Source organism: Pogoniulus pusillus, chromosome 10, assembly GCF_015220805.1.
Source record: "Pogoniulus pusillus isolate bPogPus1 chromosome 10, bPogPus1.pri, whole genome shotgun sequence".
Classification (NCBI taxonomy): Eukaryota; Metazoa; Chordata; class Aves; order Piciformes; family Lybiidae; genus Pogoniulus; species Pogoniulus pusillus.
The window spans coordinates 36,262,421-36,287,219 of NC_087273.1; the positions used below are offsets into that span (position 1 = coordinate 36,262,421).

General features: G+C 47.0%; 3 protein-coding genes across 12 annotated transcripts in view; 1 reads left to right on the forward strand and 2 right to left on the reverse strand.

Annotated features, from left to right (window-relative positions):
• The window catches only part of AFG3L2 (AFG3 like matrix AAA peptidase subunit 2), a 29,461-nt gene extending 26,492 nt beyond the window's left edge, over positions 1-2,969 (reverse strand). For all 3 annotated transcript variants that reach the window (XM_064150251.1, XM_064150249.1, XM_064150248.1), the window contains exon 1: positions 2,810-2,969. In XM_064150251.1, the coding sequence (XP_064006321.1) occupies positions 2,810-2,932 (123 nt within the window). In that variant the 5' untranslated portion in view covers positions 2,933-2,969. The remainder of the gene's footprint in view (positions 1-2,809) is intronic.
• Positions 2,970-3,131: 162 nt separating this feature from the next.
• On the forward strand, positions 3,132-16,762 carry PRELID3A (PRELI domain containing 3A). 5 transcript variants are annotated; one of them, XM_064150260.1, is made up of 7 exons: positions 3,145-4,005; positions 6,949-7,117; positions 7,917-8,006; positions 9,266-9,336; positions 9,509-9,611; positions 11,408-11,496; positions 15,372-15,454. In XM_064150260.1, exons 1-6 carry the CDS (start codon positions 3,809-3,811, stop codon positions 11,459-11,461), a joined length of 684 nt encoding a protein of 227 aa, XP_064006330.1. In that variant the 5' UTR covers positions 3,145-3,808; the 3' UTR covers positions 11,462-11,496; positions 15,372-15,454. The 5 variants fall into 5 exon arrangements, with proteins under 5 accessions (XP_064006327.1, XP_064006330.1, XP_064006326.1 ...); XM_064150256.1 differs by lacking the exon at positions 11,408-11,496 and adding an exon at positions 11,623-11,664 and having other exon boundaries at positions 3,146-4,005; positions 15,372-16,762; XM_064150261.1 differs by lacking the exons at positions 3,145-4,005; positions 11,408-11,496 and adding exons at positions 4,073-4,215; positions 11,623-11,664 and having other exon boundaries at positions 15,372-16,762.
• Positions 13,982-24,799, reverse strand: part of SPIRE1 (spire type actin nucleation factor 1) — a 148,695-nt gene continuing 137,877 nt past the window's right edge. For 3 of the 4 annotated variants that reach the window (XM_064150254.1, XM_064150253.1, XM_064150252.1), the window contains one exon: positions 18,169-24,455. In XM_064150254.1, coding sequence (XP_064006324.1) covers positions 24,203-24,455 — 253 coding nt within the window. In that variant the 3' untranslated portion in view covers positions 18,169-24,202. Of the gene's footprint in view, positions 17,261-18,168; positions 24,456-24,799 lie in introns of those variants that run through there. The other variant, XR_010303775.1, reaches the window with a different exon arrangement.

Sequence of the window (24,799 nt, forward strand, 5' to 3'; positions counted from 1 at the left end):
TTAATATGCAGAGAGCTGAGTTGTTTAAAGTTGTTCTGAGACAAGAGAACAATTGATTTCCTGAGACATTCAGCATGTTTGATGCTACCAAAAGGTGCATGTGAGTCAATCTACTGCAACATGCAGCTTCCTTTCACCACAGCATTTCCCCAAATGCAAAAGTAGTTAGATCCTCACTACGCTGACATCAACTGCTTCGCTTTGGGTTTGGTTTTATTTTCCCCTTTGTAAATCAAAACCAGGAAAACTGTTCACACTGGTCATGATATAGAACCTGGCCCTGCCTGGGCTGGCTGGCAAGGGGAATGCCAGAACAAGCTCAGCTGATACAAGCACACTCCCAGCCTGAATAGGAGAAAGCAAACAAAGCACATCGTGACTGTATGCTGGTTTGGGCTGTGCACCAGGAAATTCTCTGCAGCTTCATTTAAAGATGAAAGAACTGTCATAAAAGACAATGAAAAAAATACACCACTACCCCCACACTTTTTTTTTTTTTCACTTTCCTAAAAAGAAAAGAGGGCCTTTTCTAAAATTGGGGTTCAAGATAAGCACAGTACATAAAGCTTTACAGTTAATACAACCCAGGAAATGTTATTGCTCCAAAGTACAACATAAAGCCAAGATCTGGAACAACAAAGAAATGGTTTCTCCACAAACCTACTATTAAATAAACTAATTTTGAATGAGCAGAACTCCTGACTTGACAAAAAAAATGGTAATTTTTTTTTTTAACTGAGGCTACACAAAGCAAGAACAGAAACTCCACTTGCTCAGTTATGAAAGCAAAAGACTAAGAATCCATGAATTCGTAGAATCATTCAATGATTTGGTTTGGAAGGGACATTAAAGATCATCTAATTCCAACGCTTGTGTCATGGGCAAGGACATCTTCCACTAGACCAAGCTGCTCAAAGCCCCATTCAACTCAACCTTGAACACTTGCAGGAATGTGCCATTCACAACCTCTCTGAGCAAGTTTACAGCTCCAGATCAAAAGAAATTAAGGCAAAAGTCTTAATTACCTAACAGTTACCAAAACATCACCCAACAGCATTTTTGGGGGGGTTGGGCCAAAAAGCAGGTAAAGAAATCCAATTTAAATCTTAAGTTGCTATTTTTTTTCCAAATACAAAAATAATAATTCAAAAAATAGTAGCTAATACGAAAACAAAGTTCCTTGTTCTGCTGCCTACAGCTCCTGTGTTCTACTTCAAATAAAAACTCATTAATTTTTTATTGACAGAAACAGGAATTGGCTTCCTGGTAGAGAAGAAGTACTGCTGGTTTGTTTGTTGTTGTAGTGATGTTCATCTCTGACCAAACTCATAAATTCATTACTAAAAACAAACATACATCTATACTTAGGTCTAACTTACTAACAACCTTAAGTAGACTCATCTGATAATTCTCATTATCCTATTAACAATCTTCTTAATTGTAAAGGTGCAATTGTGCTCCACTGTATGCTACAGGAAGATTAACCACCCTGCACAAGATGAAGAAATCGAGCGCCTTGAGAGACTTTTCTGTCCAACTCTGGGGACCCAAACATAAGAAAGGCATGCTCAAATGGGTCCAGAGGACAGTCATGATCAGAGGGCTGGAACATCTCTGCTATGAAAAGCTGAGAGAGTTGTGGTTGCTTAGCCTGGAGAAGACTCTGGGGAGATCTTACGTGGCACTTCAGTACTTACAGAGGGCCTACAAGAAATGGGAGGAGGGCCTCTATCATGGATTCTAGTGATATGATAAGGGATAACCATTTTAAAATGAAACAGGGAAGATTTAGGTTAAATATTAGAAAAATATTTAATCCCACAAGGAAGGTGAAGAACTGGATCAGGTTGTCCAAAGCAGATGTGAAGGCTCCACTCCAGGAGGTGCTCAAAGCCAAATTGGGCCGGGCCTTGATCAGCCTGGTCTAGTGGAAGGTGTCCTTGTCCATGGGCTAGATGATCTTTAAGGTCTCATCCAACCTAAATCAGACTGATTCCACCTCCCTTTCTCCAAGCACTAACCTGTCATTCTTCTGAGATGTCAGGGTAAAAAGTAAAACAAGAGTAAAACAGTTGAAGCCACTGTACAAGAATGAACATCCAGCCATTATGATGAGTGGATACTACAACAGCAGGTTGCAATCCCTATCACTCCCACACCATGCCAGCCCAAAACGCAGACGACCCACCACTTGCTCTCTCTTTTTCACCACGTTACTGTCACAGTCAGTGACACCTCAACCTCCTCAACAAATTCTTCAGTCCACAAGCCCGGCACTACGTGCAGACAGCCATGAACCCACCTACTGTGAATCATCACCACCCAGCAAAGGCAACGCAGGTACTTCTGAAATAAGTGGAACATATCACTTGACCGCATACTCGCTGGGAACCGGGCAACACGGGCGGGTGCGGCGACACCAGCAGCTCTCAGGTGCCGCCTCCTCCTCCAAGAACAGTTCTCCCTGGGGGACTCCGGCAGGCGAAGAAGCAGCGGGTGTTCCCGCACACCGCCTGGCTGCTGCTGCTCCGGCCTCAAGATACATTCATGCACTGACCCTCGTTTCCCGCCGCCCGGAAGGGCAGGAGCCAAGCAGGCACCTTCAACCTCCGCCGAAGGAGACGAAGACGAGGTGGAGAAGGCCGCAGGAAATACCGAGGAGCCCTCTGTCCCGGCCAGCGGGTTTCGGACGGCAGTGGAACGGTTCCACGCGTCAGTATGACAACCGAGACCCTCCTCCTCCCCCCCCATCGCGCTCACGGCCGTCAAGGTGGGAAGCGGCCGGCTGGGCCCGCGCCCTACCCCTCACCTGTGCCAGGCAGGGCCTCGCCCCCAGCAGGCCCCTCCCGCAGAGCAGCTGCTGCAGCAGGACGCCAGGCAGCCCCCGGCGCCGGCAGCTGCCCCGCGCCAGCAGCAGGTAACGGTGCGCCATGGCCCGGGCCCGCCGCGTCCGCCGGCCCGCCGCAGCCGCCGCCCCGCGCTGCTGCCGCCCCTGCCGCGACGTCTGGCGTCATGACGCTGCAGCTTCCGTTTCCCATGCGCCCGAGGGACGCCCCAGAGCCACGCCCCACTCTGGATGCCTGCTCCCCGGCGGCGGCCCGCCCCGGCCACACCCACAGGCGGCCCCGCCCCTAGCTGAGCGGGGCGGCCGCGGGCTCGCTAACCGCGGCCTCTCTGAGTGTCGCGGGTGGTGCTTATTTGTCCTGCCGCAGCCTCCAACACAGCCCGGTGGCAAACGAGAGCAAACGTCTCCCTCTTGCTTTTCCCCCGTATAGTGCATTGTACGTCGAGGTATTCGCTAGAGCGTTCCTTTGTGCCAACAAGCCCGAGTGCCAGGTCCCTGCTCCGGGCGGGGGGGCTGAAGTCGCTGACCTTTAAAAGCCTCTTCCAAGCAGAACCATGTTGCGTTTCTGAAAGGGCTTTTTGTGACACAGCCCCAAGCCTCAACTTCCAAAGACTCAGAGCTCGAAGCCACGTTTTTAGAGCACAAACCGTTGGTTTGGGGATCAAAGTACACTTTTTCGCTTAGAAAACCTCCTTTTCAGGATCCGAAGCTTCTTTTCTAGGGACTAATGTCTCAGTTTTCCTTTCGAAAGTCTTTTTTGTTCCCAAATCCTCATTTTAATCTCCAAAACTTCGTGCTCTTGGTCTAAACGCTGCCCGCAACAAGCAGCGGCGGGGCCGAGCGGCGCCGTGCCCGTGCGGTAACGGGCACTAGTCACAACCCGGTCAGAGCCGTGCCAGCTGCAGGCGTGCGCATTGCCCATGCGCGGTACCGAGTCCCCGCAGAGGCGCACGGGGATGTGGCATGACGAGCTGTGACGTACGCCGGGCACAGCAGCCGGCTGGGTGCGCCGAGTGCCGGCACGCAGGTCCCCGCCCCGCTCGCCGGCCGGCTCCTGGCTGTCAGGCACTGCCGCGGTCACGCCGCCGCCTTCCCGCCGCTGGCCCCGAGAGGAAACCGAGTGCGGCCATGAAGATCTGGAGCTCGGAGCACGTCTTCGGGTGAGAAGCCGGGGAAGGGAGGGCTGAGGGACGGCCGCTGGACGGTGACGCCGCTCCTTCTACCGTCGCCTTGCCGAGCCGGGTTGAGGGCGGAAGGAGGAAATGCAGCGGGCTTGGCTGGAGGAAGGAGGTGATGGGAGCGGCTGTGCCTGCACGAAGGCTCGCCGGTGGGGTGGGAGCACCGGCTTCTGGCGACTTTAAATCCCTTCGGTGAGGCGGGAAGGGGGGGCTGGAGACGGTCCGTCGTTGCCGCTCCTCGCCGCACGCCTTCCCTGCGTGGTCGGGCCCCGTGGTCGGGTCTCTGCCACCTCCTGCTGCTGGCGGCGGGAAACCCCGCCCCAACGGGGCCGCGGTGAAGCTGCGCCCGCAGCGGGATTGCTTGGTGAAGATGTAGGTAGCTTAGGAAAAGCAGGGTTCGCACTCTGAGAAAACAAATACATCGCAAACTACTGACATAGGTGATGACATACTCTAAGAGGTGTGGACAGAGAGCGGCTGCGTTTCTTACCGTAGCTGACAAATGCGCTCAGAGGTGCCCAGCAGACAGCTCTTAAGTGGCAGAGGAGTAAGGGTTTTACTGTCACTCCTTCTCTGTGTTAAACATGCCTCGAACTTAGTTCTCAACAACCAGTTCCACATTGTGTAATGAAGGAAGGACAGGCAAGCGGGTTGTAGCCAGGTGGGTATCTGAGTGGTCTCTGGATGTCTGTTCTCCCAAGTAACAAGTGATAGGACAAGAGAGAACAGTCTCGGGTTGACCAGGAGAAGTTTAGGTTGGACGTTAAGGAAATATGCCTTCACCAAAAGTGTTGTCAAGCTCTGGAGCTGGCTGTCCAGCAAAGTGGTTGAGTCAGAGGGTGTCAGAAAGGTGTGGATGTGGCACATCATGACGTGGTTAGTGGTGACATGGTAGGCCAACGGTTGAACTTGATGATCTGTGGTGCCAACAGGTTAGCATACAAGCTGTACCAGGGAGGTGATGTAGAGAACACAGCAGTTCCAGTGTAGCTCTTAAAATGCCAACAACAACAAATCAATCTGCTACAGGTCTCTTAAACGTCTTGCAGCCTGAAGAGCACCAGCAAAACACAAAATACAGAGGATGAGCAGTTCAAAATGTCTTTAGTTACATCAGCACAACTGAATTTCTTGTGCTGCCACAGGTATTAAGTGTTTAATACTAGTCTGGCATAAGTGAACTGTAGCTTTTAATTTGAAATGACAGCTAGAGGCTAATAAAGGCTGTTTGTGTATGGCATAACTTCTGAGTTGAGGTGAATAGCTGTCACCTGGGAAACACAAAATCAATTCTTCTTTGGCATTTTCTCATGGAGATCTCTGCTGGAATGCATCCATCTCCTGGTGTAACATGTGCAGGTGTAGATAGTTCAGTTCTGGGGTTGATAAAATACTGCTGTGCCTTATCAGATCTCTCATTTAAAACCCCTCAAGGACACTTAACAGAAATGTGACATTTCAGTTTGTGTAGCTTGTGTTGGTTATGATATAGTCACTGAAGATGATGAAGAAGCTCTCCTAATGTAGGAGCTGAGGGCTTTGTTTTCTTTGCTTGAACAAATAAAGCTGAGACACCTTTTCTTACTCATCTTGTTGGAAAAAGAACTTATTTTCCCAAGCTTCTGTTTGTTCTGGCAGGGGTGTACCACTGGTGCCCTTCTTTGCTGATTTAAGACTAAAAGCCATGATCTTAACAGTCAAATCCACTCCTAGCTACAAGTTGTCCCCTCTAAGCCACCTTAAGTATCAAAAGCTGAAATTTTAAAGGTAGTTTTAAAGGTTACAGAGCTTTAATTCCAGACCTACCCTCTTTTCTGCAGAGAAAGGATTGAATTTCTGTGTTGGATCAAGGCCATGATTTCTCTGGCCTCCTCGGTTTCAGAAGGAGGTATGTGAGCTGTGTGGACAGACAGTCCTCCAGCGGTGGGGCTGCTTCGATCCCAGGAGCCTTAGGTTACCGAAGCTTGTTTCCTAAACCCAGTTCTGTGTTTCTGTGAGTCTCCATAAATGTAATTCAGGCTACCAAGCTGCTGGAAGCGGTGGCACAGGTGCAGGCTTAAGGCAGTTGAGCTGGCCTGGTTTCTGAGAATCTGTTCATTTTGGACTTCTTGACTTTTTAATATGTAAATTTAATTTAACCTTTATATATATATATATATTTTTTTTTTTGCTTCCAGAAGAAACAGAAGCTATTGATGTTTTCTTTGACTTAATGTACTTAGAATTACAGAAGAATTGGTGTTGGAGGGGAGTTCTGGAGGTCATCTAATCCAGCTCCCTTCTCAAAGCAGGGCTAACTTAAATGTTAGATCAGGTTGCTTTTCCAGGTGAGTTCTGAGAAGGATCTAGATTCAGCCACCGCTGTGGACAGCTGACATGGTGGGTGTTCCACGCAGCTAATTGCAGTGACATCTGTGGCTGTTGCTCTTTGCTCTTGTTTCTGTTAGTCTTGGATTAACAATTCCCTTCTTCACTTTGGAGAAAGAAATACTTGCTTTGTGTGTCAATACTGAGTGCTTTTGCAAGCATCACTAAATTCTGTCAGGACTTTTGGGACCTCTGGAGTTGTACAGCACATGCCGTTACGTAAGTGAAATCCTTGATGTAGTGCCAGAACGAGAGGACACAGCCTCAGGCTGCGCCAGGGGAGATTTAGGCTGGAGGTGAGGAGAAAGTTCTTCACTGAGAGAGTCATTGGACACTGGAATGGGCTGCCCGGGGAGGTGGTGGAGTCGCCGTCCCTGGAGCTGTTCAAGGCAAGATTGGACGTGGCACTTGGTGCCATGGTCTAGCCTTGAGCTCTGTGGTAAAGGGTTGGACTTGATGATCTGTGAGGTCTCTTCCAACCCTGATGATACTGTGATACTGTGTGAATACTTGGAGTCAAATATGACACAGTTACATTGTCTCCTCTTCTTGTTACAGACACCCCTGGGATACAGTGATCAAAGCTGCTATGAGGAAGTACCCCAACCCAATGAATCCATGTGTGGTAGGAGTAGACGTCCTCGACAGAAGTCTAGATAACCAGGGGAGGCTGCACAGTCACCGCCTTCTGAGCACGGAGTGGGGCTTGCCCAGCATTGTGAAAGCGGTACATTTTTGCACTCCTAATGGCTTCTGAAGGGTGTGGTTGTGTCTTTGTGTTATCACCTGCAGTCCTCCACACAGGAGAAGCAAGTCCAGAGGAGGCCACAGAAATGGTGTGAGGGCTGGAACCTCTCTGCTGTGAGGACAGGCTGAGAGAGTTGGGTTGTTCAGCCTGGAGAAGAGAAGGCTTCGGGGAGAGCTTATTGTGGCATTTCTGTACTTAAAGGGGGCCTATAGGAAAGGTGGTGACAATTAGCACAGTCAGCTGTGACAGGACAAGGGGTGATGTTTTTGAACTAGAAGATGGGAAATTCAGACAAGGTAGAAGGAAGTATTTTTCCACACTGAGGGAGATGAAACACTGGCCCAAGTTTCCCAGAGAGATGGTGTGTGCCCCAACTCTGGAACTATTTCAGGTCAGATTGAATGGAGAGTCTGAGCAAGCTGATCTAATTGAAGATGTCCCTGCTCACTGGAGGGAAATTTGACTAGATGGCCTTTAAAGGTTCCTTCCAACCCTATCATTCTGTGATACTTAGCAAGAAGGCACTATAGGCTTTAATATTGCTAAAGTGTAGAGTCCTTCCAGGCGGGTCCTTGTCACGCTGTATGATGGATACAACCCACCAGGATGTAGTCTTGTCACTGATCTTGGTGTTTTGGTGTCTGTGAATTAACTGACATTTATTTGGGATCAGTAAGAACCTGACAATTAGGCATTCCAGGATTGTTTGGGTTTAATTCTTTTAAATTTTAGTGTTTAACTTTTAAAATCTTTACTTTTTGTGTTTCTTCACTGTCAGATTTTAGGAACCAGCAGAACTCTGACTTACATTGAGGAACATTCTGTTGTAGATCCCGTGGAAAAAAAGATGGAGCTTTGCTCAACAAATGTGAGTGGCAGATTAAGAAATTTCTGTTAATTCTGGAGATCAGATATTTTGCTCTTAACAGCAGGTTACTCTGCCCTAGTGAGGCCACATCAGCAGTACTGTGTCCAGTTCTAGGCTGCCCAGTTCAACAAAAACAAGGACCTACTGGAGAGTCCAGCAGAGGCTATGAAGATGATGAGGAGAGGCTGAGAGACCTGGGACTGTTTACCTTGGAGAAGACCAGATTGAGAAGGGATCTTACTAATGCTTATCAATATCTAAAGGGTGGGGGTCAAGAGGATGGGCCCAGACTTTTTTCAGTGGTGCTCAGCAACAGGACAAGGTGCAGTGGGCACAAACAAGGACACAGGAAGTTCCATCTGAACATGAGGAAAAGCTTCTTTGCTGTGAGTGTGCTGGAGCCCTGGAGCAGGCTGCCCAGAGAGGTTGTGGAGAGATTCCAAACCCACCTGGACATTGTGATCCTGGGCAGCTTGCTCTGGCTGACCCAGCAGGAGTTTGACTAGGTGATCCCCAGAGGTGTCTCTCAACTCCCAGCATTCTGTGATTCTGAACTGCATCTTTTAGCAGGAGACAGCAGTTTCCATGTCTCTTTTTTTCAGTTCTTCACACAATTGGAGAGCTTTAAGCCCTTTGGAATCAAACACTTGTGATTCTGTTTTTAATGCCAGATTCTTTCTCAGAATGCATGTAAAAGAGTTTGGCTTTCAGACAAATAACTTTTTCTACATTACAGTGCCATTTTCAACAACAGTTTTGATTTGAAATGCCTGTTTTCACAGAATGTAAATGAAGTGTTTTGCTGTATTTTGGTATCCTGGGAACTTGAGACTACCAGAGTTAAGTGGAGCTGTCTTCAGGAGAGCCTTATTTCTGTACAAGAGGCATTGTCTTTTCTGACTATTAATTTTCTGTACGCTCCAAATAGTGTTGTAGTGGTCTTGGTCTTGAAAAGCCTCTCTGGACTGCATGCTATAAATCAGAGAAGACTCAGCACTTGGAGAAAATGACTGGGAAGCTGTTCTTGCTTTGCACTGTGAATGGCAACTTAGACTGACATAATTAGAACCTAAGATAGGAAAAGATGCATCACCCTTTAGAGCTCTTTTTATTGACTGCGTGCTGGGTTTTATATTCTCTGTATATTGCATTGTCTCTGACATTAAACTGAGCGCTCTACCATTGAGTAGTGCTGTTGGTAACAGGTAAATGAAAGCTGTGCAGTGAGGATTTCAGCTCTTTGGTTTTGTCTTTTTAAGATTACTCTCACAAACCTGGTGTCTGTTGATGAGAGACTGGTTTACACACCTCATCCTGAAAACCCTGAAAAGTAAGTAAGGATATTTCTCTGCTGCTTTGTGTATAGGAGACATTGTTAGTCTCTTCTGGACAGGGCTGGGTGCTAGGTTGGACTGGATGATCTTGGAGGTCTCTTCCAACCTGGTTGATTCTATGATTCTATGATTCAGTTTAGGTATTAACTTTTCTTTGTTCTCTTACAGAACTGTGCTCACTCAAGAAGCAATTATTACTGTTAAGGGCATTAGTTTGAGCAGTTATCTGGAAAGCTTAATGGCAAACACAATATCTTCCAATGCCAGAAAGGTATATCTGTCTCCTGTTTTCCTCCTCTCTCCCCCACCCCTACCATGCTGTTTATTGCCAGTCATGTGTGAGGAGTACTTAATTTCTTTAAACCTTATGCACACTTTCAACTGATGTTTTTTCACAGAACCTCAGCAATTAGAATATGAATTCCAAAATTCAAAAAGATTTCATTCCCACATCTTTGTGTTTCAACTAGAACTGCACATCAGAGCAAAAAGGCCTCTGTGTTCATGTTAGTTGCACATAACATGCACATTATCAGCTAGGTTTTTGGAGTTTTGTTCCAAAGCACCTTTTTAAACACCAACCTCCTGTTTCCAGGAGCTAGTGCTTGTAGCACACAAAACTTGATTTTCAGCCTCTCTAATTTGTATTTAGCACATTTTCTGTGCTGCTTTGTCAGTAGTTTCAGTTCCTATCCACTATGGAGCTGTGTCCTTGCCTTTAGCTGAAAGTGAGGTAGTGTGAGCAGAGGCATGTTCTTTGAAGAAATGAGACTCTGCTGGCTTTTGTGTGTAACACTACACCAACTCCTCTGTCTCATGCTTGCTTTTTCTACTTGGCTTGCAGCCATGGAGCTGAGCACAGGCAGAGCTTCAGGAGTGCTTATACCTGGGCACTTTGTCCTCTACTTGCTTGGGGAAAGTGGGGAAAAAAGTGGGCTGCTAGGGAGGCACAGACAATTGCTGTGTTACAGCAGACTGAGTGCACCTGAAATATGAGTTTGGGCTCTGTGGTGCTGGAGAGGGTCAACACAGGGAGAATCTGGATCACTCTGCTGTGACAGATAGACTGTGCTTCAGCCAGCTCTTTGTCCTTGTGAGGGAAACTGCTTGATCAGGGCAGTGTAAAACAGCTTGATAGGAGGTGTTGACCAAGTAGATCAGAGAGGAGAGAGCCTTCTTTTCCACCCTTCTGTGTGCTTCTCCAAAACTGAGGAAAACAGGTTAAGATCAGAGGATGGGGAAGGACAATGTGCAACTGCTGGACACTAGAGTAACTTTAACTAGCTGAGTAAGCTTTCTGTTTGTGTGAAAGTCGTAAATGGAATGTATTTCATGTAAACTGCAATTCTAGTCTCATCCAGTTTCCATTTAAGAAGTCTGCCTGGACCATAGATTCTTGAAGGACAAGTCCAAACCTTGTCTCACAACCGAACTTCAGCCTGAACTGGAGGTAGCAAAGCCAGCTGGGATGGCCAGATCAAGCAGGCATGCTTACAAGTGCTGGCTGAATTCCTCTCCTGGCATCTGTCACATTTGCATGCCTGTTGAACTCAAAAGCTGTGACTGTTTCTTAGTACCTATCCTTATGTTGCATGTGGGAGAGCTTGATTTATTTTAAAGGTTGCTCTTCCATTCTGCTGATTTCCAGGGACACAAGCTTGTTAAAAACTCTTATCCTGTAGGTTTCATAGAAGAGTTTTGTAGAGATGCTGAAGCAGGGCAGGAATTGGCTCTTGCTGCTACCAGCCCTCACTTTGCTACCAGCAGTTTACTCTGCCATTACTGACTCTTCTCACATGCTGTGCTGTGCCTCAGTTTCCAGCTCCTCTCTCAAACTGATGAAAAATGTTGTGTTGTTCTGAAGAAACAGGAAGTCAGGACAGAAATTTTTGTTAGGTCACTGGATGGACTCGATGATCTGAGAGATCTTTTCCAGCCAAAACAATTCTCTGATTCTGTGATTTTAGCACTGAGGTAGAAGCAGCAGATTATGTGTTATTATTTTTAACAATGGTGGAAAAAAAATTCCTTTGCCATGTGCTGTGAATCTTTTCTGTGTTACTCCAGGGGTGGGACGCTATTGAGTGGATAATTCAAAACTCTGAAAGTGCTCTAAGCTAGCAGCTCTCCACCTCTGCAGTTTGTACTAACTAGTGGTAATGCCAGCATTCTTCTTCTTCTTGGTACAACATTTCAGCTTTCTAGCTAATCTGTGCATGGATCCCTGTCATGTGAATTTCATACCCTAACCTGCATGTATGTTTTCTATACGTTGCATACAGGAATGGCAAACATGTTCATCATGCTACACTTGTAGAGTGAAAGTAAGTCAGGTCTAGATTGGAGCAATTAACCCATGCCAATATCACTGGACAACCAGCTTGCTGCTGCCATGGCTTGCAGTTCTGCTTGTGGTTTGCAAGTGAAATGATGCCTGCAGCTGATGAGTCCTTCCAACCCAGAGTTTGGGCTGAGCCTCATCTCTGTGATTTGTGTGAAACTACCTGAAGAAATTACCAAATCGGTTAATGACTGAAATTTGCACTATAAAAATGAGGCAGAATTGTACTTTAAGGATATAAATTTCACTTCCTGCCTGCCAAAAGTCACCTTTTGCATAGTGACATTTTATTTGCTTTTCTGAGGCCTGAGGAATGTTGTTGCCCTTCTGTGAACTTCTGTGGGAATCTGTATGGAGCCTGAAGCTGCCCAAGTGCCAGATTGTTGGTGTCTTTCACTGGTCCTTGTAATTAGAATCATTTCAGTTGTGACGTGTCTCTTTAAGCCATGTGACTGTGACAGAATCTGACTTTGAGGTTGGGAGAACTGGGTGTACTTCCCCCTGTGAGACCTCTCTGCAGACTGTTCTTTCCACCAGTTGTAGCCTGTCTCTGTCGTTCCTGGGCTGGCTTGTGCTTCAACTAACAACATTCCTTAAAATGAGAACAAACCTTGTGCTGCTTCTTCCACTTAAGAGCACAGAGCTGGTCTACACTGCTTACTTTGAGATGAGTGTATGCCATGAGCGTTTGCTTTTACCTTCTCATTCCACTAACCCTTTACGACATCAACTACAAAGGCTCAGCATTTATCAGTCACTTAAGCTCCACCAACAGATCTTCCTAAGCAAGCCTTTGGTCTGCCAGACACGTCATACTGCTAATGTAGGCAACACAGAGTAATATAATCTGCATGCTTCCTGTTGAATGTGCTTGCTCAATGATTTACTACAAAAACTGTCCAGTTTGAAACCTTGTAGATAATCCTCTGTCAGATTAGTTTTGGTAACTGGGTAGTTTGGTGGTACTTGGAGGCTTTGCATCTTGGTAAGATTTGTAATTCATTCCCCATGCAGAATATTCCTGAAATCTTCCTTGCTGCAAAATGCAGGTGCAGACCTCAGCAGTCTCAAAAGATGAAAGACATGTATCTCTGCTCCAGTTCAACACCATGGGGTTTACTCTATTTTGTCTCTTTCTCTTGCCAATGCATAGATCAACCAAAGCACTAGGAGCTGGTTGTGTCATAGTCAGGGCCTGTACAGAAGCTCAGTATTTTTCTACTGTGCATTTTTTCCATCTGACAAGCATCCTTCGTGTGATTAGACAAATACAAGGTCAAAGCTGGTGCTGCCTCAGTCAGTTCTCTGCCTGTGTCACTTAAGAGAGGATGTTCTAACCTGATGTTTAAAGATCCAAATGCATGCTTGCCGAAAGATGATTCCCCTTCTCTCCCCCTTGCTTTCTTCCCTGTGGAGTGCTCCACAGCTTGTTACAGCTTGTTGCTATGCAAATAGCCTTCTCCTGTCTGTGTGCTTCTACCCACACCTTGCTGGTGTTCCCAGGTCTTGTGCAGGCTGTAGAGAAGGTGGAAGTTACCACCTGCTGAAGCATGGTTGATTTGATTTTCATAAGAGAGGAACTCAGAAGTTAAATCATTCTTCTGCAGACTTTTTCAACAACTTATATTTAAGTTGTTTAGCCTGGAGAAAAGGAGGCTGCAGGGGACACCTTCTCATTCTCCACAGTTAACTGAAAGGAGGTTGTGGCAAGGTTACTTCTCCCAAGTAACAGGGCAAGAGGAAATGGCCTCAAGTTGCACCAAGGGAGGTTTGGGTTGGACATCAGGAAAAAATTCTTCAGTGAAAGGTTTGTCAAGCCCTGGACCAGGCTGCCCAGGGCACTGGTAGAGTCACCATCCAGGCAGGGATTAAAAAGCTGTGTAGATGTGTTGCTGAGGAACGTGGTTTAGTGGGGACCTGGCAGCACTGGGTTAATGGTTGGACTTGATGGTCTGAAAGGTCTTTTCCAACATAAATGATTCTGTGCTTCTAAACTGGACAATTTAAATAATGTTTTCTAGATTATTATCTTTTTTATAAAGACATAGTTTGAACCAAGTTAACATCAGGATACTAATTCTTGAGGTAATTCTGGATAGGGCTGAATCTTCTGTTCTGTGTTCTGGCCAGGAGCTGAGCACTTGAGTCGTGGGTGATTTATCTCAGGTTAAGTACTTCTTGCCTCTGCAGGAAGAGCAATGGGGGAATGCTGTTCTGGGAGTGTCTGCACTGTGAAACATCTGAGGGGAAGGAGAGTGAGCCCTTCACTGAACTTTGGAAGTGTCTTGAGACAAAAATGCTTTTGTTCATAGCAAAGCTTTATTTCTTTCAATAGGTTTCATTTTGCAGCCTGAGCTTTTAATAGTATTCTGGAGGAATGTTTCTAGCCTCCAAAAAAGTTCTTCAGAGGATGTGGGGGTTTTGTTTTGACCTTTCTTTCTGTTTTTTTGGAGGTTTTCAAAGCTGTTTGTGCAGTTTCTTGCTCATGTTTAGCGGTTAATAGAGGGCAGCAGTGAGTTGTGGATACTTTAAGAGAGTGGTGTTCCCTGTATGACCTGTAAAGGGCACAACAAAAATAGCACCTCATTGTTGAGACCAACTCTGTGTGGGTGTGGGGGGCTGATCCCCACTTTCCTTCAGTCTCTGCAGAGGGCTGGAACACTGACCCTGGCTCTTGTGAAGGCTTAGGTCTTGTTGGGCTGAATTCCTTTCTTTCCAGAACTCCTTTAGACTTGGCCAGAGCCATATGGCTCCCAGTTACTGCTCTCTGCTGTTTGTAGCTCTTAGGGTAATAGAGGTGAATGTCTCCTGGCTCCTCTTGAAGTGACAAAAGGCCAGGTGTTTTCCTGCTGTCATCCCATCTGCTTGCTTTGGCAAAAGCTGCCATTCTGTGAGGGTGGAACTCTAAAATCTGACACTTTTGTTTAGTCAAAGTGCCGCTCTTTATTTTCTTGGCTTCAGTGTGCAGCTGTCTGCACACTCATCATGTGGCCATCAAGGTGAAGGCTGCTGCAGGGTCTTCTTAAGGTAAAAAGAGTTTTTACATGCTTATTTTTCTGGATTCCCCAGCTCTTACTAAAGCATTGGCTGTAAATGCTGAGCTTGGAGGCACTCCCACTCTGAGAGCTGAGCGGGGAATATAAAATGTGCAATCATCACCTCTCAGTCTGTTTTATAAGCTGAGAAGTTACTGTCTGTGAGTATAGAGTTCAGCATAAGTCCATCTCTGATCTCTTGCTAGATGGGACTTCAGTTGGGTGCTACCTCAAAAAGCATTTGGAAGATTCTGATTCCTTGTCCTGGATCTTATCAAAACCTGCCTACATAACTTGGTTAGTGAGTCTGAGAGCAACATCTAGACTGTGCTGGTGTTTGGGTGCTGGGAGCAGCAGATAGTAAACCCAGCAATACTCTGTGATGCCCTAGGGAGCTTCACTGCTTAGGTTAGGCTTTTTGCCTTGGTGCATTGCTGGGAGTTCAGAGCAGCACTGCATTTAATTCATGCTTCCAGGACAAGCAAATGCCTTTGTGGGGAAGTCTGAGAAATTATCAGTAAAATCTGGTTTGAACTACACAGAGTATGAAATGAATTTTAAAACAAGTCTCATGTCTGACAGAGGAAAAACTATAGACCCTTGAGTGGTGGTGGCCTGTCTGTTCTGAGCCTAAACTCCAGTACTTTCCTGGCAGGGTCGGGAGGCCCTGGAGTGGGTGATCAGCAAACTAAACGCAGAACTGGAGGAGCTGAAGTCAACGCGCGAGGGCATGAAACCAGGCATGGCAGCGGCGTCAGCAGAACAGTGACACCAGAAACTCCTAGGGACTGACAGCAAAGTGATTCTGCAGACTGCTTTGTGGATCCCCCTCCCAAGGTGGATCTGCACAGGTTTCATATCTTTGTAAGACTATTGGACCAGCAGAAAAATAACCTCATCTCTCATCTCCACAGCAGCTCCTGTTGCCTACTGAAGATTAACGTGACCTCCTGCTGATACTCTTTTCATTTAAACGGTTTAACACTGGAAACCAAACACTTAGCACATTTACTGGTGCCTAAATGTGCCTTTTCTAGCAAAGAGAGCAACGTTGTATTTGCACCATCTTGGCTTTTCGTACTCCAGCTTGAGTGCATGTGTGATGTTGAGGGTTTTCCATGTGAACATTTGTTCTGTGAAGAGCTGATGAGTACTAGAGCACTGAATTGTCAGTTTTGCCATCCGAGAGTGTCTTATGACCATTTAAAGGGAACTATGTGAGGCAGGATGTGATAGTGTAGAATTAGAACTCTATCCAGAGAGCACCATCCCGAGAAGCTAAAACTTGTTTGGTACTGACTTCTCTTCTGTCATTTAAACCTGCTGCCTGCACATGACACACAGATGCTCTTACCTCTTTGATGGTTGTATCCAAAGAAAGATAAGGTTTCTATTGATGTTAATAGCCTAAAACAGTTCTTTTGGTGGGGAGAAGAGTTTAATTTATTTTCCTATTTATTAATTTGCCCTAATTCCTCCCCTCCCTATGAGATTCCTGGAAGGTGCTGGAAAATATTTATCTCTAAGAAGGGTACCTGAATGAAGAGACTGTGCTGTTCTGGTGGTCCTGGCTCTTCACGTCATGTCTTAACTGAGGAAGAGACTGATGCAATAACCAGAAGAGCTGAAATGGGAAATAAGCTGGCAATTTGGAATCCAAATGGGCTTGTGAACATGCACTTCTCATGCCCTGAGTGGAGAAAACCAGAGAACAAGAAAAACAAAAGGACTTTCTTTTTGAGTGCTTTCTACTGACTACCAGTGTAACCAAAATTGTTCAACACTTTTCCACATTGGTACAAAATGGTTTAGGATCATTTTAAATGCTTCTCATTAGCTGGAGAAATGCTCCAATAACTGCAGAAACTGCTTCTTATAAACTGTGCATAAATATCTCCTGGGAAGAGGCCTGGCCTTATCTGATGGTCACAGAACTATCATATTTGGTCCAGGTGCAGCTCATGTTTCTTAGCTCTCTCTTAGGGCATTTTAACTGATTTTTGTTGGTGTGCACACAAAGTGAAATAAACGTTGCAAAGATGTTTACTCCTTCCAGTAGCAAGCATATGTTTAGGGACCTGGTAAAGATTGTGAGTAACAAAGACTTAAAGAGTGAAGTGTTGGTCACTGGTTTAACCTGGTAATTTTAAGGTGTCTGTAGCTTAAGGGAGGTTTCAGCATTCATCTTCTGCTGAGTCTGAAAGGGAACATTAATTTGGGTGTAACTGTTGTCTCCCTAAATTATATGATCCTAATGAATAAACTTAATTTCTATATATATTAGTTGAAAGCAATTAAACAAGTAGCTAATATTTATGTCGCTCTTTTTATATGAACCTGAAGCCTGTTCTATTTTGGAACAGAAACTTAAGAGCTAAAGGCTGAGAGCAGCTCCTTTCAGAAGATAAGCTGGATAGCTTTGGAGCAGGCCAGTTGTGCTTCTCAGAGGAGTGGTGCCACTTACAGGATGAAGAACGCGGAAAATGTTCTGTCTAGCTGCTGGTGGCCTTCTGCTAGGTAGGAAAGTGCAGCTACAGCAGAGCTCTGCAAGCAAAAAGGAAAGGATGAGTAAGTGTGTGTGCATGTGGAGACCTGTACAACAGCATTTCTCCATGTGCCTGCTGGAGATGATGAGAACTGAACTGCTGGGGGAGTAGAAAAGTCTTTGGAGAGGTCTATGTAGTGCTTCAGTTTGGAAGGAGGATTGTCTAAAGATGCATCTGCATCAGCTCTGAAATGATTGCTTAGTGTTCTCTCTGAAGTGGCTGACTTGTAGAGCACCTCCCAGCAAAGTCCCCACGAGCTTCGGGGCCAAATTCCAGCATGCCTTAGTGTTCATACCAGTTACACACCAGGGATTGGGATGATTCTTTACACTTTCTGTCTTTATTTCAGAAACAAATCCCTACCTGCCTGTGTTGTAGCATCTCCTTTCTATTTCATTTCTCACTGGTTTTGAGGCTTTCTCTGTGTCATATTTCATGCTACTTGGGAACTCTATGGCTGGGTGCTTGTTTTCCCAGTCTGTCTGCTGCTCCACTTGCCATGGATCAGCACCTTACCTGCATGGTTTGCTACATCCTTTTCATTGCCCTTTTTTTTCCTACTTGCCCTTGCACCAGTGTGAGCTCTCCCTGCTACCACTCACTTCTGACCAGGGCAGCAGGTGGAAGGCAAAGGGGCAAGCCTGGTGCAGGGGGCAGTATCACTGAAAGAAACAGTACAAGTACAGGCACTGAACTGCAGCACTTGGCATGGATCAGGACCTGATGCTGGTACAATACTTCCCCTTCTTACTCTTCTATTATTTCTAACTTAGTTAAGATCTGCAGCAGCAGCTCAGGATCAGGCTGCCTGACCACAGCAAGGTGGACCATGCTCTTTCCAGCCATACAGTTAGCAGTGGTGCTCGCTGTCTTTAGCTAGCCCAAGGAAGCCAGACCAAGGCAGGGTCATTTTAAAGAGCTTTTTATTAGTAACGCATAAACAAGAAATTGCATTTCAGTACCACATAACATGAAAACAAGCAGAAGACAATTCTATTGCCTTTCTCTGTTAGGGCTGATGCCCCTGGGCTACCTGAAGCTGCAAAGATGGTACATGCACAGTGACAGCACAGAAGCAGAAGGTCAAAGGAGAAGGGTTTGTGCTTTGGGCCTCTTCATATCCAAAAAAGTGCATCTCCTGTTTGGGATTTTCTTTTTTTCCTTTATTAAAGGAGGGGTTTGGGGAGGGAGAACCAGCTCAAATACAGCTTGAACACACTTGTCGTGTCTTTGCTTTGTTTTCTAGTTCCCAGGTGATGTAACCACCAGCCTTTGCAATAGAACACCTGCCTCTTAAATGTCTAAGCCAAAGCTGGGCCTTGGCCTCTCTCCCTGCCCTTGTAAGCTGAGTCATGAGAATTCAGCCCCAATATATACACATTGACTTCACTGATGCTTATTTCCACTAAACTTGGGAAGCCAAATTTCTGTAGCAGAGGCATCAACTCATGCCTATGCCCATTAATTCTAGGTTTAAGTAGCCCCTGAAATCCAAGTTAACATCCAGTCTATAGCCTGTCCTGCAAACACCAAAGCATTGCTGGCTCCTGGACCCACAGCTTAGTGCAAAGGCTACAGCTGCATGGGAGGTGCCAGGAATGGGTGTTTCCACGCTGGATCCTCACCCTTCTGCACTTGCAAGGTTTTTTTTAGTCACATGGATAAATAATTGAACAGGTCTTTTCCAGCTGTGATTGTACACGAAGCATCCTGACACCTCCAAAGACTTATCTGCTTAAAAAGGTGGTGTTTTCCTAAGCTACAGAAGGGTCTACTCCAACGGTTTCCTGTAGAACTGTTCTGCAAATACCATCTTAACAACTCTGCAGACTGCAGTGGCTTCTGTCACTATATCAGGACAGAGCCCAGGCTGCCTGTGCATCCAGCACTGGGTTCCACCAGGCACTGCCTCTGCACAACAGCCCAACCAGAGGAGACATGTCAAAAAACCTGAACTACAGTTTAGTGGGAATAAGCAAAGCCATCACCACGTAAGATTTCCCATGTCCCTGTGATAACTGGTTATCTCCATCTCCTGACTGTGCTCCATCTCCCTTCAACATAACACATTTGCTGCATGTAGACTACTGTGCTAAACTCACAAATCTGTTTGCCAAGTGTTGTAAAGTTTCAGCTTACCTGGATTTCAGTGCACCTGGAAGTGGTATCACTTGTTTCCAGACACTGGAAGCTGGTGGGAACCTGCAGTGCAAGATCCTGCTAGCTCTGCCACTGAACTCTCATCTCTTCCTCAGCATCTCTCAAAGGTCTTTAAACACTTGGTAGTCCCTGTTTCTGCTGGTGGGGCCCTGTGGCACAGAAAGGCTCACAGCTTGTACCAGGTCAACTGAGCAGTGCTGGGATCCTCAGGGAGGGCCATGGGCTCCTTCTTCTTGGGACTGCTAGATCTTAGAGGTGCTGCTCTCCCAGTGGAAGAGGACTGAGGTACTGGATTCTATTGAGCTGCCATAGGCACAGGGCTCATAGACTTAGGTGCCAGGGAACAGGTTCTCCATGTGTCACGTCAGGGTGAGCAGATGCCCCTCTCTGGTTGTTTTCCTACCAGGAAGCTTTGGTGAACAATAATTTCAGATATCCAAAAAATCTGAAGCACAGTAGTAAAAACCAGACAGAAACAACAAAACAGATCTTTACAGCTGGAATTGATGTTCATAAACATTCTCAAATTGCTCTTAAGGTACAAAAGAAGAAATAATTTAGAGCAGCTCCAAGTTACCCACAGGGAAATCATAGAAATGATCTAAACTGTATCACTGACAGAACCCATAAGCCGCAGCATCAGAGTGCACAGTCACAGCGCCTTTCCCTCATGCCTGTGTGCTGTCAGTGTTTCACAGATGAGACTGAGCTTGGAAGAAACATTCCTAAGAGAGGCACAGAGCTGCTGGATGAGGTAAAGCATGAAGGTAGCATCAGGAGTCTGAAGTTGGAGCTTCTAAAATTAGTTCTTAACCTCTAGAGAGCATGCAGCCAGTAACTAACCGTGGCAGCTGATGCTGAACCTGCCTGGAGAAAAAGGGGAGCTTGCAAGAGAAGAGAGCATCAACAGTTGTGAGAAAAATGTTGTCTTCACCTCCAGTTTAAAAGCTAAATCAATCAGAAAAACCTCTCCAAAAGCCTGCTAGCATTTCCCTCCAAAGATGAGGGGTGGAGACTTCCCAAAGCCTGAGCAACACACAGGGCAAGGTACAGACCCTCAGTGCCGGCAGCAGCAACGCACTGGCCACAGAGGAAGTTGCCTGGATGTGGTGACCAGGTGCTAATGGCAGCACTGGGGTCACACGAGTGCCTTTATTGCTATTCTAAGAGTACTCGGACACCTTTCTGTCCCTTCACGCAGCCCAGCCCGCGTTCAGCTGTGAGGCCATCATCTTCATCAACAATTCTTTGCCAAAAAGGAACGTCTGACTGACCTCACTGAACGAAAAAGAGCATGAAAAGGGAGAGCGACAGAAGCTCTAAGCCGGCTCCCACATGAATAATTAACACAGACAAGGGCTAGGAGGGAAAGGCAGCTTATTTTTGCCAGGTAGCATCCCTCCTCGTATAAGGGAAGCAATGGGGAAAGGGAAAGAAACCCAGCAACACCCCTGCCCCAGCACTATTGTCACCTCGATCAGGCCAGAGAGCTGCAGCCAAGTCCTGCTTGTTCCCTTCACCACCGTGAGGCAGAGCCCAATTCCCTACAGGCATCGGGTTTCCTATCATTTCTTTAAACAGACTAATGAAGCTAAAAAACCCAAACAAAACAATCTAAAAGATGCACGTCAGGGAGCTGAGCCTGCAAGTCCTGCTTCCTCACCAGCAACGCCTCACTCTGGAATGCCCGAGCGGAAGGCAGTCGCTGTTAGGGAGCCCAAAGCTTTCACTCTCCTCAGGGTAACAGCCAGCACACACATAAACAGGACTCGTTTCCTTCGTACCACACCACGGGAGAGTCAATTCCCGTTGCATGACTGAGGGAGGCTTTCTAAACATTCATTAATATAGTACATGTATTTACAAAGCTTCTGGTCCCACCCCTGGCGCTGCGGTGCAGCTCCCATGCTAACTAGGACAGGCTGCGGCAGCTTCCCCAGGCTGGCGCAGGCGGAGACGTGGAAGGCTAAAAGCAGCCAGGGGCTGTCAGCCAGGGAGCCCTGCTCCTCCTGCCCTCACCTGGCAAACCGACCCGCTGCTGCTGCTGCTGCCGCCAGAGCACAGCGAAAGGCCAGGGAGAGGCAGGGCAGCTGTGCCACAGAGGAAAGGGGGGAAAGCCAAGCAGCCTCTCTGCAGCCTGCCACAGCCTGCCAGCAGCACGGCCTGCTTTCTGCAGGGAAGCAGGGATGTTATCCAGGCCCTGTCCAAACGTGGGGCAGTTTGTACAACCACCACATTATTGCAGCAGAGCCTGGCCTGAGCCAACAGCAGCTGGGCAGCCCGGGAGGGCAAAGCCTGGCTGAGGAGGCTCCATCACTTCCCCAAAGCCACTCAGACATTGCCAGGCTGGAGTGGGGCACTGAGGGTCTTTTAGCACTTCAGACACTCAAGCTTTACTTAATCCTGCATCTTACCTGCTCTGCAATGCATTGAATCCCTCTCAAAGGGGAAAAGAAAGACGCTGGATACCCTGCACCACCGTGGCTGAGGGAAGAGCACTCAGTGCAGAAGCCTGAGCAATCCTAACAAGTGGCTGGGGTGTTTCCAGGAGAAAAGGCTAAGGAGAAGAAGGGAGGTGCAAAGTGAGATGTCAGCTTGTCCCCCAGCCTCCCTTTCCTGAAGCACTGTGAAGCACACATGGCCTGGCTTTGGCACAGAAACGAGACAAAGTGCTGATGTGACTGAGACCAGGTGACCCCTCCAGCAACAGCAGAGCTGCCAGATCAGCCTGCCCGAGCTGCTCACCTCCTGCAGTCCCACACCCCTGCGTCACACCACAACACCAGGTGCTATCATGTGCAAGACACTTTTCCCAGAGGAACCCTGAGGAGAGGGCCATGACAGCTGACCTTAGCCAGAACAGTTTTGAGGGGATGTAGCTCTGAGCCCTGCTACTCCTGTCTGCATCAGTTCAGAAAGAAATGAACCCCAGTGTTCTGATAGGCCCTGCACCTGTCAAAACTCTCATTCTCTAAGGGGGCATTATAAGAGGATGACTCCTTGGGAAGGTTTAAGGAGACTTTCCATGTGCTTTTCAAATCAACTCAGAAGGTAAGATATGAGTGGCTGCTTCCAAGGGTGCAACATAATGTGCAAATACACTCTGATGGGGGAGCCCTATTCTCCTGGGCAGCAGAAGGCAGCTCATAGTGGGGCTGGAGCCCAGCCACCACATGGGAGGGAGCCAAACACCTCTGGCACTCCACACAGAGCCTCACCAGGGCTAGTGGGGCAGTCTGCCTTCTCCTGGGCTTTCCAATGTATGAGGGAGAATCTGGTTTGATTGCTAGGTCTTTAAAATCATGTCACCAAAACCCGGCCCCAGCTACTTTGGAGCAGTTCTGAGGTATCTCTCATTAATGCAAAGTATAGAAACGTTAATAAATAGCTCTGAAACTTCTCTGCTATGTCACTCTATAATACACCACTTAGATATTAAATATGCCTCAGGGTAGTAAAAAAATCTATGAAAAAGTTTACAGTAGTTGATTTTCAAGTATTAATAACTTGGCTATGTTAGCTTGGTTTTAAACACCAAAAATGATCTGCTCCCCCCCCCCCCAAACTATCAACTAAACTCTGCCAATGCCTGAACTTTAAAAAGAAAAAAAAAAGCATTTTGAATGTTAAAAAGAAAAGTGCAAACCCAAAAAGCATGAGACATCAACTAACGTTGTAGCATTGCTGGAACTTCTCAACAACTACTCTAGCATTCTTCTGTGAGGGAATTTAAAAAGGGGAAAGGAATGAAAAAAGGGTAGAGAAAAAAAGAGAGAGATTGCTCCCAATCTGGGACAGCTCTGTCCCAAATTATCAGCAGAACACCAATTTTTACAGCCAAGTTACAAACCCCAGAAAAAATGGGGTTGTCAGTGGATATGCTGCCAGACACGACCAGAGCAGTATTACCTGTGCTCTGTTATAATACAAATGTACACCTCACCCACCCTGCCCTCTCGGGAGCCACCAGAACAACTTCCCAGCTGCTAGGTTCAAACGAGAAGCTTCCCTTATTTCCCATCCTTCCCATCACCTGTACAGCTCTGCCTACTACTAAAATACACTGCTACTAGTAGTCATTGTCGTCATACATTCGAGATAGAAAGTAAACTACTGAAGCCTGCTCAGGAGACACTTGGCAGTACACTAAGGCTTAAAGAAGTACAGCAGCTCGGGGAATGGCCAACCACACGGGCAAAGAGCTTCGGTGCCTCCTTTGCCCTAGGACACAGGCGTCGTGGAGTCTTGTGCTGAACCCTGATCAACCCAAACGGCTCCAGGAAAGATGGTTTTGAGCACAGCCGCTCACCCCGGGGGCCTGGTGCACGACACACCCCTCTGCTGTCTCAGCCGGGACGGGAGCAGCACCAGGTGGTGATGCCAAGGTGGCTTACTGGTGGCTGCTGTGCTAACACTCACACTTGGAGACTGGGCTCTCCTTTGAGCATTTCCAGCTCATCTCCTGACGAATGATTCAAAGCATGGTTAAAAAAAAACCAACTGAAAGCAAGAAAAGGCTTCCTAGTTTCCACGCACACACACTGAAGAGGCAACAATTCCAATGGCAAACCTTTGCTTTCCTCCCAGCGGCAGCGGCTGAGCTGGTGTGCGCCGTTCTGCGCAGCCTTCCGTGCCCCTGCGCACCGCGGGAGCCGCCCTTCCAAACGCAAATCCACAGCAGCCGAGTGAGACGAAGCAACGGAATGGGAATCTGGTTTCAGTGACCTTGCTGACGGACGAGAACCTCGTGAAGACAGAAGCAAAGAAAAAGGCACAGGGCTCAGATCTCATTGATAGTCCTTTCCGAGGGGCAGTACTCCGAGGCTCCCGGCGATGACATGTAGAAGGACTGCGTTTTCCTTTTTAACCTGGCTCGCTTGTTGGCCAGGGACAGGCTGCGCCGGCTCGAGTTGATGATTTCTGAAATGAACTTCTTGCAGTCCACGCACACCTCCATTGTGCTCCAGTCCTCCATCAGCTCTTTGGGAAACTCTTCCTGGGACTTATCCACAGATTTGGACCTTGATGTCAACCTGGAAGGCAGAAGAGCAGGAACTGTCACGTTACTGAGCAGTGGCCCAGGGGACGCTGCCTTCAAGGAAACAGAACCACAGAATCACAGAATGTTAGGGGCTGGAAAGGACCTCCAAAGCTCACCCAGTCCAATCCTGCTGCCAGAGCAGCGTCATCTATACCAGATCACACAGGAATGCATACAGCCAGGTCTTGCATATTCCCACAGAGGGAGACTCCACAACCCCCCTGGGCAACCTGTTCCACTGTTCTGTCACCCCTACAATGAAAACATTTTTCCTCGTGTTTCCATGAAACTTCCAATGCTCAACTTCCACTCATTGCCTCTTGTCCTGTCACTGGG

Bases quoted from the DNA above. Each gene is read 5' to 3' on its own strand.
- PRELID3A (XM_064150257.1), top strand. From the start codon at position 3,809: ATGACGAGCTGTGACGTACGCCGGGCACAGCAGCCGGCTGGGTGCGCC. The intron at 7,118-7,916 runs GTACATTTTTGC...CTTCACTGTCAG, and splicing joins TGCCCAGCATTGTGAAAGCG to ATTTTAGGAACCAGCAGAAC. The intron at 9,337-9,508 runs GTAAGTAAGGAT...GTTCTCTTACAG, and splicing joins CATCCTGAAAACCCTGAAAA to AACTGTGCTCACTCAAGAAG.